This window comes from Argopecten irradians, chromosome 3, assembly GCF_041381155.1.
Source record: "Argopecten irradians isolate NY chromosome 3, Ai_NY, whole genome shotgun sequence".
Classification (NCBI taxonomy): Eukaryota; Metazoa; Mollusca; class Bivalvia; order Pectinida; family Pectinidae; genus Argopecten; species Argopecten irradians.
This window is the reverse complement of record NC_091136.1, coordinates 30962708-30981205: the sequence shown is the minus strand read 5'-3', so window position 1 is coordinate 30981205 and position 18498 is coordinate 30962708. Positions and strand designations below refer to the sequence as shown.

The following is an 18498-nucleotide window of genomic DNA, read 5'->3' as shown; positions in this document are numbered from 1 at the left end:
TGCCGTAATTAGCACCCTTCCCATTTCGGAAGAGAAGAAAATGAAATTATATAAACGCTCTCATTTCATGAATTGAAATGAAAATGTATTTTACAAGTATGTGATGCTTAACATCAGTTTTTTATCCCATATCACATGAACTTATGAGTCTTTCACATCTGAATCACAGTGTAATAATGTGTCTCAAAGGAAAGAAGACATCCGCATGTTTACTGCAACAGATTCATGTGCCACGAGTACGGAAAGAGTTGATATATGGTTGATTTTTTTTTTTAGAATTTTTTCCCCTCAACTTACTTTTTGGTTACTTTCTTTATAATTTTAAGCTCCCTGGGCGCTAATTACAGTAAATACAGTTATCTACCTGTTTGAGTATGTAGCGATTGTGATGACATTTTTTATAACTTCCTCTGAAAATTATGATATGTTTGCAAACATATGAAATCACAATCAATACCTTACTGGAAGGCCAGATATATCTGTAACAAGCAAATACAGAACAGAACAACAAAGAAGAATCCAGTTTTAAACATTTATTTACTATCTAGTCTGAAGATGGCACATCAATGTTGGGATGTTGCGCGGGTAATATCACTATGGAGTGCAGATGTTTATAGATAGATATACAGCTGAGGTGTTTAGAACTAGGGGAACGCTTTTACATTATAGTGAGGGGATCTTAGCTGATCCACAAAGACAGGAGCATGGCTATTATAAAGAATTACAATAAGAATTGCTGTATTAAAGAAATACACTGTAAGGAGCATAGCTGTTCTACAGACACAGAAAACAGCATACTTGTTCTATGGCAGTATACTTACAGGAGCAATCAGTTCTACAGTATAGCTGTTCTACAGATATTTACTGATAACAACATAGCTGTTCTTATACAATGAATCACATCACATAGGACCTACAATATAAATGTGTGAGTGACTACACAATGGGGGCATGAACCAGTGGTACTGTATTCTACACAAGGCCCTCACCACTAGACTGTATACACCCTCAGATACTGGTACTGTATTCTACACAAGGCCCTCACCACTAGACTGTATACACCCTCAGATACTGGTACTGTACTGTATACACCCTCAGATCCTGGTACTGTATTGTACACAAGACCCTCACCACTAGACTGTATACACCCTCAGATCCTGGTACTGTATCCTACACAAGACCCTCACCACTAGACTGTATACATCCTCAGATCCTGGTACTGTACTCTACACATGGCCCTCACCACTAGACTGTATACACCCTCAGATCCTGGTACTGTATTCTACACAAGGCCCTCACCACTAGACTGTATACATCCTCAGATCCTGGTACTGTACTCTACACAAGGCCCTCACCACTAGACTGTATACATCCTCAGATCCTGGTACTGTATTCTACACAAGGCCCTCACCACTAGACTGTATACACCCTCAGATCCTGGTACTGTATTCTACACAAGGCCCTCACCACTAGACTGTATACACCCTCAGATCCTGGTACTGTATTCTACACATGGCCCTCACCACTAGACTGTATACACCCTCAGATCCTGGTACTGTATTCTACACAAGGCCCTCACCACTAGACTGTATACACCCTCAGATCCTGGTACTGTACTCTACACAAGGCCCTCACCACTAGACTGTATACATCCTCAGATCCTGGTACTGTATTCTACACAAGGCCCTCACCACTAGACTGTATACACCCTCAGATCCTGGCAAGTTGAACTAAGTCAGGCTCTCAGGCAATGTACTCTCCTATGAAGCCTCGTGGATACAATACCCAACAAGATTATAAATAACACACATATAAAGTAGAGGAAGTATAGTGCTACTCATGCATAGATAAGCATACTAAGCTTTACTTTAGGAGTTGATACCATATTTGATGTTGTAAGATTTCTAACACACTATCCAACAAAATACAATACAAAACCTGATCTACGGTCACACAGCATTGGCCAAGTTTAGATTTTAATGGGAGTTATACAATAATGATAATACAGTAATTCTATCTCTGCTCCCCTATGGATAAAACTGACATCCACCAAGTTACATCATTATAATAAAGTTATATATTGCATGGGTAATAAATTTGGACATCAACACATATATAGCCAGTAGAAAATGCTAACTAATACTTGTATATATGGAAAGTGATAACAATTCATCAAAACACATATAACAATATATTTAAAACAATAAACCATCTTGTCAAGTCAAACGTGTGTATATATATTTGGCTGGAACATGAAGTGGTTCATGGAAAACGGATTGAAATTATGAAGCAACAGGATTATATGATAATAAGGTGATGATACAATCTTTGTGATAATTCATTTTAGTGCTGACAGGATTCTGCTGGATGAGGATTGTGCTATTAGTAGATTTTGTATACAGTTTTACAGAGATTTTTTTATTTGTGTGTATTTCGTTGAAATTCAGATATCTGTATCAAAATGAACACCCAACATACTGATAATACACTGTTGATTGTATGAACACATCTAGAGTATACACACACAATACATATGTTCATAACACACTTTGTAAATTCTTATGTTTTAAAATCTTTAATACTCTCGTTAATCCTATATTAGGTACATTATACTTTGAATACTTGTGCACTTTGAATATGGTGTTTTCCATTCTCCCAACTAAAAGATCATTTATTTTTCTTGCATACTTAACTTTTTCTTGTCAAGTTAACAAATCATCACATTTTAATACATTTGACTAATGACAAGTTTTGCGAGACACTAGCAAAAACAAAAACAAAAATTGGCATGAACAAAATATTGTAATTGTCTGTTCTACTTTACCCGGTAATTACAGGCCATAATTTTGGATTCTGACCTTCAAGCAGGTCCAAAAGATCTTATTTAATTGTGATAATTCCACACCAAAGTTGCTATGGAACACTACACAGTGATTTGTTGTAGTGATTACAGCACTAACTCCAATAATTTCTAGAATGAACCCAACAACTTAAAATAACAAATGTCAAGAAAAAAAATCCACACACATAACTTAATGCTTTTGAATTCAATTCAACACAGGTATGACTAGAAATCCCAGCAGTCTATATCATTGAATCAGGAATGTTGAATATTAGCACTTCTTATGATTTCATGAAAGACAAATATATTCAAATGAAAGTGAGTGTGATATTGAAAAGCAAGGTAAGATAAAAAAAAAATCAATCGCACTCGTACACAAAGAAAACACAATGATTTCCTCTATTTCTAAATTTTAGAGAACTTTCTCCATTCACACCTCATGAAATATTTCACCAAATGCTGTATTACCAAGTATATTTATTTCTACGCTGTTAGCAAGCATGTATCAAATGGTAAAACACATGGTAGATAATTTCCTATAAGTTCTTGCTTAGAGCTACCAGACAAAGTCTTCTCAGTGTTTTAAATATACAGTACCAATTTCATTGACAAGATCAACGTCAACATTCAGCCATGATAGGTTATAGAATCTTGTGTGGTCATAAAAACAAACGTTTCAAATCTCAAATACAGCCCCAATCATTCAACCAGCAGTTACCCTGATGACAAATCCCACACCTCAGGAAGACAAGACCAAAACAATCAAAGCTAAGTTGCCTTAATTCTATTAACTCATTCGACCCTGAAGACGCATTTAGACTCTTCTAAATCAAAGAAAAGACCAATCCATTACGAATGTTCAGGGGTATATCACTTCATAACCAACCCTGCACTTTTCTGACCAGCACTACAACATTTGTGCTTTTGTAAGTAATGTTATGTCAAAACATCTTCTGTGATATATGTGATATAATATTTGTACACTGTAGTAAAATGTACATGTATATAAGTTAAACCACATAAAGTTCTTGTATATTTCTAATTTCAATTTCAACAAAATTTTCCTTCCATAAATTGAAAAAGGAGTACTCAACAGGCAAAGCCTATATAAGTTCTATCCTAACAATTTCTAATCTGGCATTAACATATACAACAGCCATTAAGTGAAACAAGATAATTATTCTTATCTATGGTACACTCTATACAAGTGATATCACAAGGGGATATTGTAGGTCAAAATATCTACACAAATGTATATCTAAAATCCATGACAACAAACATAAATATTATGTACACCATATGCCTCTCACATTCAACATACCTACATAATGGAGAGGAAATATCAAACACCAAGTGCCATTGGTGCCAATACATAGCCATTCAGACATTTTCGATTGTGTATGAACCGTTACGCGGATGGTACATTGGGGTGAAATACCGTTACAAATGTTGTTTTCTCACAATGTTTTCCTTTCACAACCACCCAATAGAAATACAACACTGAATCAATGAAGATGAAAGAGCATATCTTGTTATTTTGTGACGAAATGTCACCATCTTTGACCCTATTGATCTCTAACCTCCATATTTTTCGCAGACTTGACTTTAAACTGTCCTTTTTCCATATCTTATATCTGACTTGAACTCTTTCACCAAAAAAAAAAAAAAATGAAATGTGTGAAATGATTTATATACTATCATAAAAACAACATTACATTTCATTCAATAAATAACTTAAATAGGAAAATTTTCAAAACTACTTGCTATTTTTAAAGCAGACAAAAAATTGTCTGCATCAGGAAGGGAAGTACTACTTACCAACACAACTCATATCAATCTAATAAATGTTCTCGACTGTACTAGTTAAATTTAATACCATCACTAGACTGAACTCGGATATCAATATCAATTATGTCAAATGTCACAGCTTAATAACAAAATGAAATCTATTGGCTAACAGAAAAGGTAAGAGATCGGTTATCGAAGGTCCTCAGAGTTGATTGTTTTCTTGATACGTAGGAGTATGGTTGTCGTCCATTGGTCCAGCCGGGAGATACTGTCATACTCCTTCACTGCATCTGTGTAGGTATCTGTGTTCTGTTCTTCACATGCCTCCAACAATTTCTTAAAAAAAATAGAGTTAATATGACCTCACAATATGAAACATGAACTCACATTATGAATACACTGTGCAAATGGTGTTAATATATTGAAGTCTTCTTAAGATATACTTTTTTACCTATTGATTTTTTAATACTCTAAAATCACTTAATTAAATATATGTACAATGATATCATCTCATATACCATTGTAATATGTTATATCATGGGTTTCTAAAGAAAACATAGATGCAGAAAATTCTGTTTATGCTGAAAATCCGACAAATAAAAGTTGACACTAAAAGTTTATTGTACACAGTATATTGTTTTATCATGAATGAAAATATTCTTTTATTCATGAAATCACAATGAATATTGACCAATCAAATGCTTAACTTGTGAAAAGATGGCATCAAACCAAATCTCATGAAATATGAATTGATATAGGTCTGTGATGTCTGGTGTATTTACCTTGATTAGTTTACACTCCCTGGAGTCACCGAATTGCGGAAACATATCCTCATATTTCTGGATGGCGAGCTGAGCATTGAGTACATCTACACACATATGACACAGTGCTGCCTTAAAGAAGTAGTCCTTAGCACTGTACTTGAGCAATTGATTATCCATACAAGACATTCCAATCTGGAAAAAAAATCAATAGGAATTTGTTATGGTCTAAGGGAGATAATTCTAATCTATGATAAGTTATTTTCATGCTAGAAACCCTATTTTGTGTATAGCACTAATACATGTACACTTATCAGAAGTCTATAAACTAAAAGTTCCAAAGATATAATATTGGGAAAACAACGTGGATTCTTTATTTGATGATTTTAGGCTTGATAAAAAAAGAACATGGATTTAAGTCCTTTAAATTATGGTACTGACTTCCAGGCCAATGTCATTTTCAGTGTATTTACCTCCTCATAAATCTGTATAGCTTTCTCATACTGTTCCAGCTGGGCTGCATAATGGGCTACCTTTACTAAACACTTATTGGCTGAGCTGGAACATCAAAAGGAAGGCACAATATAGTACTTATCTTAGATATGCAAATGGAAGCAAATATTTCATATATAAAACAAAAACATCACAACCATATGCTTTAATTTAAATTTATATATACATGTACAGTATATTCATTAAGTTTATAGTATTCTGGACTATGATAAACTAAATATGGGAAAAAGTTTTGTCAAAATGCATATCAGCCCATTAACATTCGTCCATGACATTAAAACCTAAATCATTTCTGATAATTTGTGATTTTCTCTGGAATGGGGTTACGTTACCTCAATCAGGTTTTGACATGATAAATTTTCAATATTAAAGTCCTTACTTTGTTAGGGTTTTTTCATCATAGATATATTTTCTATTGTAAATATTTTCAAAATGAAGGGTTTCGGTTTATGAACGTAAAAGAGAATGAACTGAAACCCTTCATTGTCAAGATAAAACCCCAAAACAGTCCCATATTGTCTAACCTCTTGGATTCCTCTCCTTTATAGTAATCAGCTGCTTGTTCGTAACTGGATATAGCCTGCAACAGGAAGGGTGCTATATGTCATACATCATTGGTAATCAATCATTTTCTAAATACGTAAAACAAAGAAAGTTCACAAAAAATTACCAACCAGAAATGCTGCCTTGGCCATTAATAGACATCAAATCCATTTATTACCAGTTCCTATATATCAATTTTATTTGACACTATAGATGTAAGTCTTATTCGAAGTTGTTGAGAGAACGCAATGTAAATGAAGTGTCAAATAGAAATTCTGACCAGAGAAAGAGTTTGGAATAAAATCAACAAGACCTCAACAAAGCAGATGTGGATATGATTGTAATCTCCTCTGAAGAAGGCTTCAACAAAAGGATTAAGACTTTTTATGCTACATTAATAGGTAAAGCATACTTACCTTTTCAATATCAACAAGTTCTGATTCATAAATCTCAGCAATATTAACATGATGTTTTGCTGCAATTGAAAAGCGTCCCTGGAAAATAAACACAAATACGAATGTATACTTAACTGGTCAATTCTATAATACATAAATCCAGAATGTAGCCATTTCCATTCATAAATAATTATTTTAATTGAAATTATAAGGATACTTTTTTACAAGAGAATGAATGAATAGCCAATACAAATAATATACATACCATATCTGTATATATTTCTACAGCTTTTAATAAACATGTGACAGCCTCTACAAAAAAAAAAAATCAAAAATCAAAATTAGATTAATTGTTGCAATGGTGATCAGTAAATCACATCTAAACAGATACCATGATGCTCCAACCAATTAGCATCCAAAATAATACATTGTACATCTCCTCTTCCTCATTTTCAGCCTGGCAACTTTTATTACTTGTAGTACTTTAAGTTCTTTATTGGAACTAAAAAATATTCACAAACTTCCAAGTGAGTCCCTCTTCATTAAATCTCTTTCAAATAACTTGTACACACATATAAAAGTATTTTCTGTCGCTTCTTTTGAATATATATATAAAAGAAAACCATGGACAGGGGTGATTCTAACAATTGTGTAATACATTGTAGTACCCCTGATATAAACACCAATAAATACAATATATATCTATACCATTAGGATCAGCCTTCCTATAACAGTTTCCAGCATCAACATAATCTGTGGCAGCTTGGTGATTACTTCCAACTTTTAACTGCAATACAGCTGCTTTACAAAATGAATTCCCAGCCTCTGAAAAAATTACCACAACAAAATTATGAATTATAAATAATAGTAAAATGTTTTTTTTTTCATGTTTTAGTCCATGATATATCAACACAAAGTAAATCATAAAACAATCATGACATGCTCTGTCATCACATCTGATCTCTAATTCCTATTATAAATGTTTTTAAAAATTGATTAAGCACTGATGTCAATGTCTTTCTCTATAAAGCTATAAGTGTAAATCGTTATAGAAACATGTAGTACAATCAAAGCATGGCATTACATAACTACCATGTATAGTGTTCGAGTGACCTATATCAGAAAGAATGGATCAATGATATCTACTTTATATGATGATCTTTTTTGTTTGTTACTATATTAGCAATAATTTTGAGAAAATTACCGCATTGTTTTCCCATATACCTCTATAAGCTAGCTTACAACAAATCTCATGCCATTTAATAGTGAAGATATGGAATTTCTATTTAACACTGACCTGCCCATTTCTTTCCCATTTTGTACATGTTAGCAGCACGCACATACAAATCTGCAGCATCCTCCAGTTTACTTTGTGACCTGCAGGGAATATAAAACAAATCAAAATGAATGTTCATTTCACATTCATCAATTACCATTACATTATGAATGTTAAACTGTGAACTCCAAATAAATTTTGTTCCATATTACCTTTTCATGATCACATAACTTAACTATTACCTATAGTAAATCTGAATTCACGATCAGTGTTTTTCCTGTTTTCTTTTTGGAAATTGTTGCACACCCCTTCACTAATTGGTAGTTGCAACAAAATGCTGAAGATGATTGTTTGGACAGTTGGTGGATTTCTGCAGCAGTGCAGTACTCCAGTTTTTCTCCACCTCGACAACCAGGCACATCCTTTAATTGATCATATTGTTTCAGGACAGTAAATTAAAATTAGCTGTGACACTCAGCTGATAGGGAATACTTATTTGGATTAGTTGGTTGCCTAGGTAATCATTAAGGTGATAGAGTCTATAGATACCTAGTATTTGTTTATATTGTACATCATAGTGAGGCAGGCATCACGGCGACAGGCTTCTAGGCACCGCCACTGAAGATTGTCCATCATGGATTGAACACTTGAGGTGTTCCTATGACGGTTGGTGACAAATCAAGCAGCCCGTCGCTGGACCTTTTATATTTGGTCAATATATGTCCTTTTTCCAGTATGAGTCCCACACTAAACTAGCATATTCAATTTTAGGCCTGACTAGGGCTCAGTACGATTTTGGTGCAGGGTTGCAGTAATATGTGATAAGTCATTGGATGAACTGTCCAATATTTAGTATGAATGATTCCCTATATATATGGAGTGGAGGGCCACAAGTACAAGCCCTAAAAGGCTTTGGGTGCATTGATAATTTGATACACCATTTTACTGTGGCCATAGTACTTGAGCTTTTGATGCCCTTCTATATTTGATGGTGTTCTACTAGATGATTCAATGCCTGATTACCAGATGACATTGATTTAATAGTAAAATAGGTTTTAAAAGTTATGTGTGCGTGTCGGGAACATTTTTTAAAACAGATCAGGGGATGGACTGTTCAGATTGAAGTTTCATTTGTTACATAATTCATGTTCTGCAAGTATATTTGATGATTTTGATTAAACATCTGAAATCTTTTACCAAGGATTTATAAGTGAGAAGGATTCGTGTCTGTCTCTTTACACTACTAAACACCACGCGAGACGCTTATGAATCGGGAATAAAAACCGTTTTTCTCAACAAATACTTGTCTTATCGAGTCAAACGAAACGCCAATGTAAAGTAAATTAAATTTCACAACGTTTATAACTTGCTTTAAAGACGGAAGATTTAGAAGAAATGTCTTAAACTATCGTTAAAAAAATATGACCGCTCATGAAATGGCAGCACGCTTCAGAAAGTAAGACGGTAACCCTCGCACCCCCATGCTACATCAAAGGCTGCGGCGGCGGATATCAAAGGAAATCAGTCGTCGCCCAACGTCACAGTCAGTGCACAAACACAAAAGCGCCTGCGCTGTCTTTGCCCAAAACTCAGTGTGACTTATCCTTCTCATATACGTCCTTGCTTTCACCGACCATATCAGTCACGGTGAAACCTGGAATGATTCTGTAACTGTCTGATGATGAATAAAATGGGTATCAAATCATTACGAACGGCTACCATGTATATGTACAACGTAGTCATGGCCAGTCTATCGTCCACATGCCGTTACAATTTTTTTCGGGAATGTGAACATATTGATGGATCATCACAAGATGTAAAACCATCAAAATATAGGATATCAACAAGAACAGGAAACGTCACATTTACCCAAATAACGACGCCAAAAATCCCGCAGACGCCTTCTCTTTCTTCTCGGCATCCATCAGTAATTGCTGTGCTTTTTCCTCGCTAAACGCCATGTCTTTCTTTTATATATGTGCTAAATTTGCTAGATGTATGTCTATTTTCGATTGGACATTTGACACAACCACCACCTTATTTACTTCACATGAGAGTCTGGGTCACTCGTGCACTTTGATTGGAGGAATCACTTATAATTTATGGTAAAAGCACTTCAATGACTAAGATTGAAACCGTCATTTCCGGTTGTGTGGCATGACAAAAAGTTATTTTTGGACACCAACTCAAAATCAGTCGTCTGCTACAAAAAGTTTCTTTAAAAAGATTTCATCATCTGAAGACTATCGTCAGAGTACCGAATTGAACTTCCAATGAAAACATTTCGCTGTTTGTCAAAAGGGCGGGTGCCTGGTTTTAAATTGCAGCTTGAAGAGTCTCTTGCAGTTGGAAAGCTCGTGAGGCTGATCAACCTGACAGTGGCACATTATTGGAAGCAGATGAGAAAGATGTAAGTTTAATATATGCTGAATGCCTACCTGATATAACTGCATGCGATTCTTTCAGAAACATAGATCTATATGTTTCTGATTCTATTTAAAGATGCTCCACCGCTGACAAATGGTATTTTTTCACTATCAAAAACAGGAGCAGACGATTAGTATTTTTTTCAGTTACAAAAATTTCTTACTTTACACCTTTACCATCATCGAAAAGTTTGAGCTTCTAATTTTACTTCAAGTTAAAAATATAAAAAATAATTAATTGCAACCGAAAGGAATAAAACATCAAGTTACTATGGTAACTGTTACACCATCGCTGCAATAATGAACAGATAAACCGCCGTATGAAAATTGAACAGGTGAGCTGATTTCAAGTCAATTAAATGATACAAATGCATTTTCCGGGATCCCATGACAACTCTAAATCACTTCATTTAAAGTGATGTTTCATACATAAAGGGACTAATACAGGAATATGTTTTATAAGATTATAGAGAAGCCTGGTAGAGAACTTTTTAAGACTTTGTGAATTGTAATATAGTGTACGTGTCAACAAATTCAGTTTATGAAATAAGCAGTTTACTAGCTGTGCTATTGGAATCCAATAGTTATTTAAGGTATTGAGAATTTTAAATTTGTTGCCTTGACCCATAATTACTGTATAACAAAAATATTTGAAAACAAATTTCAACAAAAAGAAAAATCCAGAAAAACAGCAAACAAACAAATAATAATAAAAAAAAAAAACCCAATGTTTATCAAAAAAACATTTCTGCAATAGTATACTATGAAAATAAAAGTGTGTGCATACTATTAACAAAAAAAAATGTTCTCTACATTATTTTGTCAACTTGTTTTGAGCTTTCTTATCACCACCATTTAGGTTAGCAGGTTGGCCGAAGGAAAGCTTATCACCAGCCTGGTAGCACTTGCAGATTTCCCAACGGTGGCATTGCCGCCACCATGAAAGTCCACACAGGGGACGTGGAGGAGGAAGTGTGTGTTAATTTCATAATCCAATTATCATGGGAATAGCTGTGTTAATTTCTATTTTAACAGTATTGTGTAGTGGAGTGGAGCGTGGACAATGCCATAAGTACGACAGGTACACCACCAGTGTTCTATGTCAGACACAATGTGGAGCCTTGTGTATGGAAAATGAGGTAGGGTTGCTATTTATAAATTCTTGTTTCCATTAATAGCGATTGAAAGTGTTTTATTCTTTGAAAAAAACTTGATCATAAAGTTTAACATGTAGAAAATTTTATAGAAATGATGAAGAAACTTACATAAAATGTTTATTTTTATTTAAAGAAATTTTGATAGAATACAACTGTACATACTCTTTTGGAAAAAAAGTATGATATAATTATTTTTTTTGGTGATTTTACAGAATAAGACAATAAACTGATAATTCATTAATAGCTTTATTTATGTTAAATAATTGAAAGATGTACATTGTTGTAGATTTATTTGAAGGTAACTTTGATATAAACAAAATAAATCAAAATGCAATGTTTTTTACCTTCATTTGTACAGATTTAATTCATATTTATCAATGTGGGGGAAAAAAATCGAAAAAATGCATTTGTTTATACCATATGGAAAAATTCAATGACGATATGACCTTATTAGGGCAGTGTTGTTGGGATAGGCTATTCTACACAACACGTTGTTTGGTCATACTTTTCATTGACTAAACAGACAGCCTTATCCACGGTTTACGTTAGTAGTGGAATGATAAGCCTGAACTAGATCAATCCCACCACCTGGAAGTTCCCATCCCATTATTATGATAAATATTTCCCTTATTGACTTGTCCTACAAAAATGTTGTGATATGGCCTTTCTGGAAACTAACATACTTTTGTGGTGACTTAATTTCACATTTTCATGTTGAACATATCATTTCCACAACAGGAATGAATTTGTTAAAAGTATCCATTAAGGTGAATTAGAAGTCTGTCAACTCCCTATCATGTTACAAAAAGTAAGTCTGTATTGCCTATTGTCATTGTAAAGTGTGACCAGATGTTCAAAGTGTTCGTTTCAGTGAGATAGCACTGTAAGACTTTTAAGAGTTTCCAATTTCATGGGGGCCACGGTGGCTGAATAGTTAAGATGTCTCAACATATTACCACAAGCCCTCCACCTCTGGGTTGTGTATGGCATTTGCCAGCTACTGACCTCTGGTCGGTGGTTTTCTCCAGGTACTCCGGCTTTCCTCCACCCACAAACTTGTTACGTCCTTACATGACCCTTGCTCTTAATAGCATGTTAACTAATAATCCACTTATACTGCTAGGAGACAAACTACAATGTACAAATAAACCTTCGAGATCAAAATTATGGTCTGCTCAAGGTAGCCACACAGCTGACAAAATTGTTGGACCTCGATCTTGTTTCACATTAGTATTTACTAGGACCAAGATTGAGGATCTGGACACAAGTGTTGCCTATCTGAATAAGTTCTGGAAATCTAATGCATATAGATAAGATCTATAAGTGTTGTACATTTTCTTTTTTCAGTCTTATTGTGATTCAATATGCCATAACCAGTTTGGGTTGTGGATGACAAAGTGTGATGTAAGTTTATTTAACATACATTTTGTTTTTAAGAATAAATCAATATTTAACTCAAATAAAGACATATTAAGTTAATTTCTGATGGAAACTATCTGTGTCTTAATAATCACAATATACATATTTATACTCTATAAGCTATTACACATATCAGACATATCCCTATTTGGTATTTCTTTTAATTGTTCCAAAGTTAAAGTTTTGATGTTCCTATAAGTGATATGTCACCAGTTTCAAGTATTTTTTATTTAGCTACATGGAAGTATGTGGCTTGTTGAGATTGTGTAAATTGTTAGATCAATGAAAGTGATGGATGTACAGCTAAAAGAGTTCATATCAATATAATTAGATACAATGTATATACCCCCCCCCTCTCTCTCTCTCTGGTCACCTAAATTAGTAATAAAATCTACAAGTCATTCTTTTTAGAAATAAAAAATCCATTGATCAATAAGTCTGATGATATTGGCTTGTCATTGCAGGACCCTGGGTGTGAAGGAACATGTGCCGATCATGGCTTAAGTAAATTTTTCAGTGAGTATTTCATTAATGTTCCCTGTCTGGTTGCATGTATCAGAGAATTTTAAAATGTCTGTTTTCCACTTGTAAATTGAATTGGTTGTTAAACTGATTCTGTGGTTGTCTTGGTGATTATCAGCTGACATACCTTTTATTATGATATTCTCAAATAGGACCATCTGACTACTTAGCTACATCAGGGAGAAACAACTATGTTTGCGCAGATATGAAGTGTTTTAACTTTTTTAGATTAATTGTTAGTGGTCTATTGTTGATAAAACTGTATACAATATTTGAAGAGTATTTTTATGTAGGCTTATTGAAATGGACCATTTATTAAATCATTAAGTTTAAAGGTTAGATGAGGTTGCTACCTTTATTTATATAAAGTACAGTATAGTGAAACTTGTTTTAGCGACCACCTCTTTATAAAGACTACCTGCTTAATAAGACCACTTTCTTAGGGTCCCAAATGGTCAATTTCAACAGAACTTGCCATATGTATATTAACGTCGCTTGGCGTTTAAGACCATTTTTCTTGGTCCCTTGGGTGGTCATTATAGACAAGTTTGACTGTATATGATTCAATGTTTTTGTTGGTAATGATGTTTCTCCGTTTCCATTTCATAGATATATCACTTTTACCGGAAATCCCTATCCTTAACCAATGGAAAGTACAAAATAATCAAGTCAAGTTATCATGGCAACCAAGCAAGTCAGAAAGTCAAGTTTTATATGCAGTGCAATACAAGAAAATAAACAGCCGGACTTGGACCAATGCAATTTATGAGGTATGCTAGCAAATTTTACAATATTATTAATGGATGTATAATTCTATTATAGATGAAATTATAAATATGAAATTGATTTATCAGACATTGTTGTTCTTGATACATTATGTTCTTTCTGTGTGATAAATAAAATATTAGATCCAGACATCTTGAGTGCAGTTTTTTTTTTCTTTAATTTGTAAAAAGAATGGATTCATTGTAATTTTATATACAGCTTTTAAAACACTGTATGTCAAAATTTGTATTACAAAACAAAGTTGTTTCTTTTATTTATGTTAAAACATTAGTTAGAGACTTACATGTAATGGTTCTCAGAGATCAGATAAAAAATGTTCTATATGTATTTCAGATCCAAACTCTCTTCTGCACTATTGACATAGTGGATGTGTGTTCAGACCATCACTTTCGTGTGATAGCAATTAACAGACATGGATCTCAGGGATTTTCTAACTACACATATATACCATCTTCAGGTAAAGTTCTAACTACACATATATACCAGCTTCAGGTAAAGTTCTAACTACACATATATACCAGCTTCAGGTAAAGTTCTAACTACACATATATACCAGCTTCAGGTAAAGTTCTAACTACACATATATACCAGCTTCAGGTAAAGTTCTAACTACACATATATACCAGCTTCAGGTAAAGATTCTTACTACACCATTCAGGTAAAGATAACCAGCTTATATCTAACTACCAGCTTCAGGTAAAGATCTAACTACACATATATACCAGCTTCAGGTAAAGTTCTAACTATACATATATATATAGACCAGCTTCAGTTAAAGTTCTACTTGTCATTGAAGTGTCCAAGATCACAAACAAAAGCTACATTTAACCTGCAAGCAAAATTGGTCTGGGTCAGTTATCAGTGACCAGGTAGCTTAATCGTAAGAGTATCGGCTAGTGTTCTGTTCGGAGGTCTCAAATTTAAGTTTTGCTCAGGCCGTTATATTTCCCCATATCTTGTTACAAACCTATTAAGTTGTAATGCTTTTATTAAAACATATCTCCTTTTTGTACTGTCTGAAAAGCAGGTGGTTGCATAGGTATCAATGTGTTTGAATATGAGTCGACAATCCATGTCAGCAGTAATGTCAGCGTTGGTGGCGTCATCTGCACAAAGTTGTTCTTGTGATAACTCAAATCTCTGTTAACTTGTCAAATTCAAACTTAATGCACACCTTTATTGCCATAATTGCCAATTACTTTCTTTGGATTGTTTTTGCAGTCCAAAGTTGAAATTCAAAGTCATTTTTAATAAAATTTGAAGTTCCCTTGGGCAGATCAAGCTTTAATTTCTGACAAACTCTTCTTACCAAAAAAATCAATGTAGTTGCTTAAGATTGAGATTTAAGGTATTAAAATCAAGGTTTTTCTGACTAAACTTGAAGCTTTGCATTAACTCAAGATGCAGACAACATATTCACTTGCGAAAAAGTTTATTTTGTAATGACAATAAATGTGCTGTTTACTATAAATCAAACTCATTGTTGCAGCATTTCAACTGGATCCTGTACCAAACGTTACCTTTGTGGGACGTGGAATATACTACTACCCTAATACTCAAGAGTTCATGGCAATCATCCAATGGGATCCCATTCCAGGTGAGATGGGATAATTATTGACTCTTATTAATGCTCAACTGTTCAAGTGAAAATAAGCTATGGTAACCTTCATTTTAATAGGATAAAATTTATGAACAAAAGCAAGGTTGATCAATCTCATAAACCTCATATAATAGGATGAAATATTGACTGACTCATTGATACTTTCTTTATGATATGACACAGGACAACTCATTCAAACTCACTTCAGAATAGTATAATGAGTGCTCAAACCTACTCTTTGACGTACAACATATTGAGTTATGAGATGTTATATATTTATTAGGAGAGGAAACTTTAAACATTTTTCTTTCCCATTCCTTACCCTGTGTAGTTGGTGCTATTCTACAGATTATAGATTTTAGAGGCCATGGTGGCCATGTGATTAAGATGTCCCAACATATTACCACAAGCTCTCTAGAGACCTCTGGGTCGCCAGTTCAAATCATATGTGGGGCAGTTGCCAGGTTCTGATAGCAGGTCGTTGCTTTTTCTCTGGCTGTTTATAGGTTGTTTATTGGTTGTTTTATTCAAACCAAACCAAGCAGATTGTAGTTATATAACTTAAAATGTATGTAGGATGGGACTCACCAAGTGACGTGCTGGATTACAAATGGAACGAGACACCAAGAATGACCTGCAATAACAAAATCACCAACATCATGCCCTTGTTTGAGATAGGTGAAAATACTGTAAGTACCCAATATCACTCCTGATGTGGAAGATCAGTGGCAGCTTTAGCTTCAAATAATCAAACAAATGAACAGCTGTAATGTTATCACATCATTAAGATTTCAACTTAATAATGAAAATTAATCCTTTGACGTAGAAGTCCTTATCTGCAACTCTGTAATCATATTCATATGTTACCTTAATTTTGATTGTATTTTCTTGTTATAAATTAGCAACATTGTTTTAAAATAGGTTTACGATGTAAGAGAGCAGGAAACTGAAATTGTTGTCTAAGATCAACAATTGGTTAGATATGTTTACAGTGTAGGAGACATTGAGCGTTTTGTCTAATTTTACAGACCACAGCCACTTACAGAAGGATTCTGATGCACATCAGTGCTGACGCTTACGGCTGTCTGTACCAGGGACAGGTTTGTATTCCAGGCAACTTATGTTATGTAGGTAAATGATAGATGAAAATATTTTCAGTAAAATTAATCCCACTGTTTGTTAAGTTTATCACTTAAAGATGATCTAAGGATGATGTAGTATGTAAAATGTAAAACTTTATCAGGTAAGTGTATTCTTCTAAAAGCTTTTTTTTAGCTGATAGAATGAAGCAATACATCCAAATATGATTGAAACATACAGCAGTTTCTACAAACTGTTCATATAGAAATTTATTTTGAATGCCTCATACACCTACTATATATGCTCATATGAAATGACTGTTTATTGAGAATGTTCAATATAGTAAATTGAAAATATTGATTGAGAAATGTATAAATTTTAGTAATTAAAGAGAAACAAGAATATTGCTCATTCCAATTCACTTTGTAGATTCGTGCAGAAACCAAATGTGGACTGTTGGGACCATGGGCAAACTTTACACTTGATCTTACAGGTAAGCTCTTGGGAACGGACATTTGTTTAATGTGAATCTAATAAATTGTGTCGTAGTATATGCTTTGAACACATTTACCGTAATGTATGTTTTTATTTCCAATTTCCACTAGTGATTAACTTTAAACACATTTTCCTACACAATTGCTATTGTTATTAGAATTAGACAAAAATAAAAGTAAAAGTGCCAAGATATCCATAATAAAACAATCTTTTCATAATTGTTGTAGGATTTCTTCAAAGAATTTTTTTTCAACTTTAGAGATGGTGTGTTTTAGCAATTTTTTTTTTAAATAGATGAAACAATTTATTTTTCATATTTCTCCGCAACCTGTCTATTATTGAAATATACCACTTTGGTTGTAAATAACTTTATAACTGTTAAATCATGATCTATTTTCCTGATGTTTTCCAGATTGTAACAATATATTCAACTTCCCATGTGTAGCTGCCACATGTAAGTTGTATTTCTTTTGTTACCATAATGATTAATTCAATCATTGGTGATTTGACTGGCCTCTACAGATAATAACACAGTAACCAAAAAAATTATTCATTCAACTGGAAATAATTTCTTGATATAGACAGCATATGTATTGATGTGAGACAAATTGATTGGAACAGAGAATAGGACATTAAATTCTCTCAATTTTTTTTCAATCAGAATACAGATAATCAGATTCCAGATTGGTAAAACATTCAAAATAATGTTAAAAACATTTATTGTTAAGTCTTTATTAGGTAAAAGGAGTATTAAACAATCTGCTCTTGTGAACCAATGAGTCAAATAGCTTTCTCTTTGACATTTGCCGTACCTGCCTAAGCAGCAAGACAAATCATGAGAATATCGTTTGGTTACAGCACAACCTGTTGGCATATCAGCAAATATTGGAGAGGT

General features: G+C 33.7%; 2 protein-coding genes across 3 annotated transcripts in view; one reads left to right on the top strand and one right to left on the bottom strand.

Moving 5' to 3' along the window:
• Nucleotides 1-518: 518 nt before the first annotated feature.
• LOC138318180 (alpha-soluble NSF attachment protein-like) lies at nt 519-10191 on the bottom strand. The gene is made up of 9 exons (XM_069260346.1): nt 9988-10191; nt 8140-8219; nt 7551-7667; nt 7108-7154; nt 6864-6941; nt 6429-6484; nt 5865-5949; nt 5413-5586; nt 519-4966 (listed from the first exon to the last, which is right to left on the bottom strand). Exons 1-9 carry the CDS (start codon nt 10077-10079, stop codon nt 4820-4822), a joined length of 876 nt encoding a protein of 291 aa, XP_069116447.1. The 5' UTR covers nt 10080-10191; the 3' UTR covers nt 519-4819.
• Nucleotides 10192-10273: 82 nt separating this feature from the next.
• LOC138318178 (uncharacterized) overlaps nt 10274-18498 on the top strand; it is a 91838-nt gene continuing 83613 nt past the window's right edge. Inside the window, exons 1-11 of one of the 2 annotated variants that reach the window (XM_069260343.1) lie at nt 10274-10528; nt 11580-11683; nt 13049-13105; nt 13585-13636; nt 14252-14412; nt 14762-14885; nt 15918-16025; nt 16605-16717; nt 17057-17128; nt 17538-17601; nt 18016-18057. In XM_069260343.1, coding sequence (XP_069116444.1) covers nt 11672-11683; nt 13049-13105; nt 13585-13636; nt 14252-14412; nt 14762-14885; nt 15918-16025; nt 16605-16717; nt 17057-17128; nt 17538-17601; nt 18016-18057 — 805 coding nt within the window. In that variant the 5' untranslated portion in view covers nt 10274-10528; nt 11580-11671. Of the gene's footprint in view, nt 10529-11128; nt 11684-13048; nt 13106-13584; nt 13637-14251; nt 14413-14761; nt 14886-15917; nt 16026-16604; nt 16718-17056; nt 17129-17537; nt 17602-18015; nt 18058-18498 lie in introns of those variants that run through there. The other variant, XM_069260342.1, reaches the window with a different exon arrangement.

Bases quoted from the DNA above. Each gene is read 5' to 3' on its own strand.
- LOC138318180 (XM_069260346.1), bottom strand. From the start codon at position 10,079: ATGGCGTTTAGCGAGGAAAAAGCACAGCAATTACTGATGGATGCCGAG. The intron at 7,668-8,139 runs GTCAGTGTTAAA...TAATTTTTTCAG, and splicing joins AATGGGAAAGAAATGGGCAG to AGGCTGGGAATTCATTTTGT. The intron at 4,967-5,412 runs GTAAATACACCA...ATTTTTTTTAAG, and splicing joins GGGAGTGTAAACTAATCAAG to AAATTGTTGGAGGCATGTGA.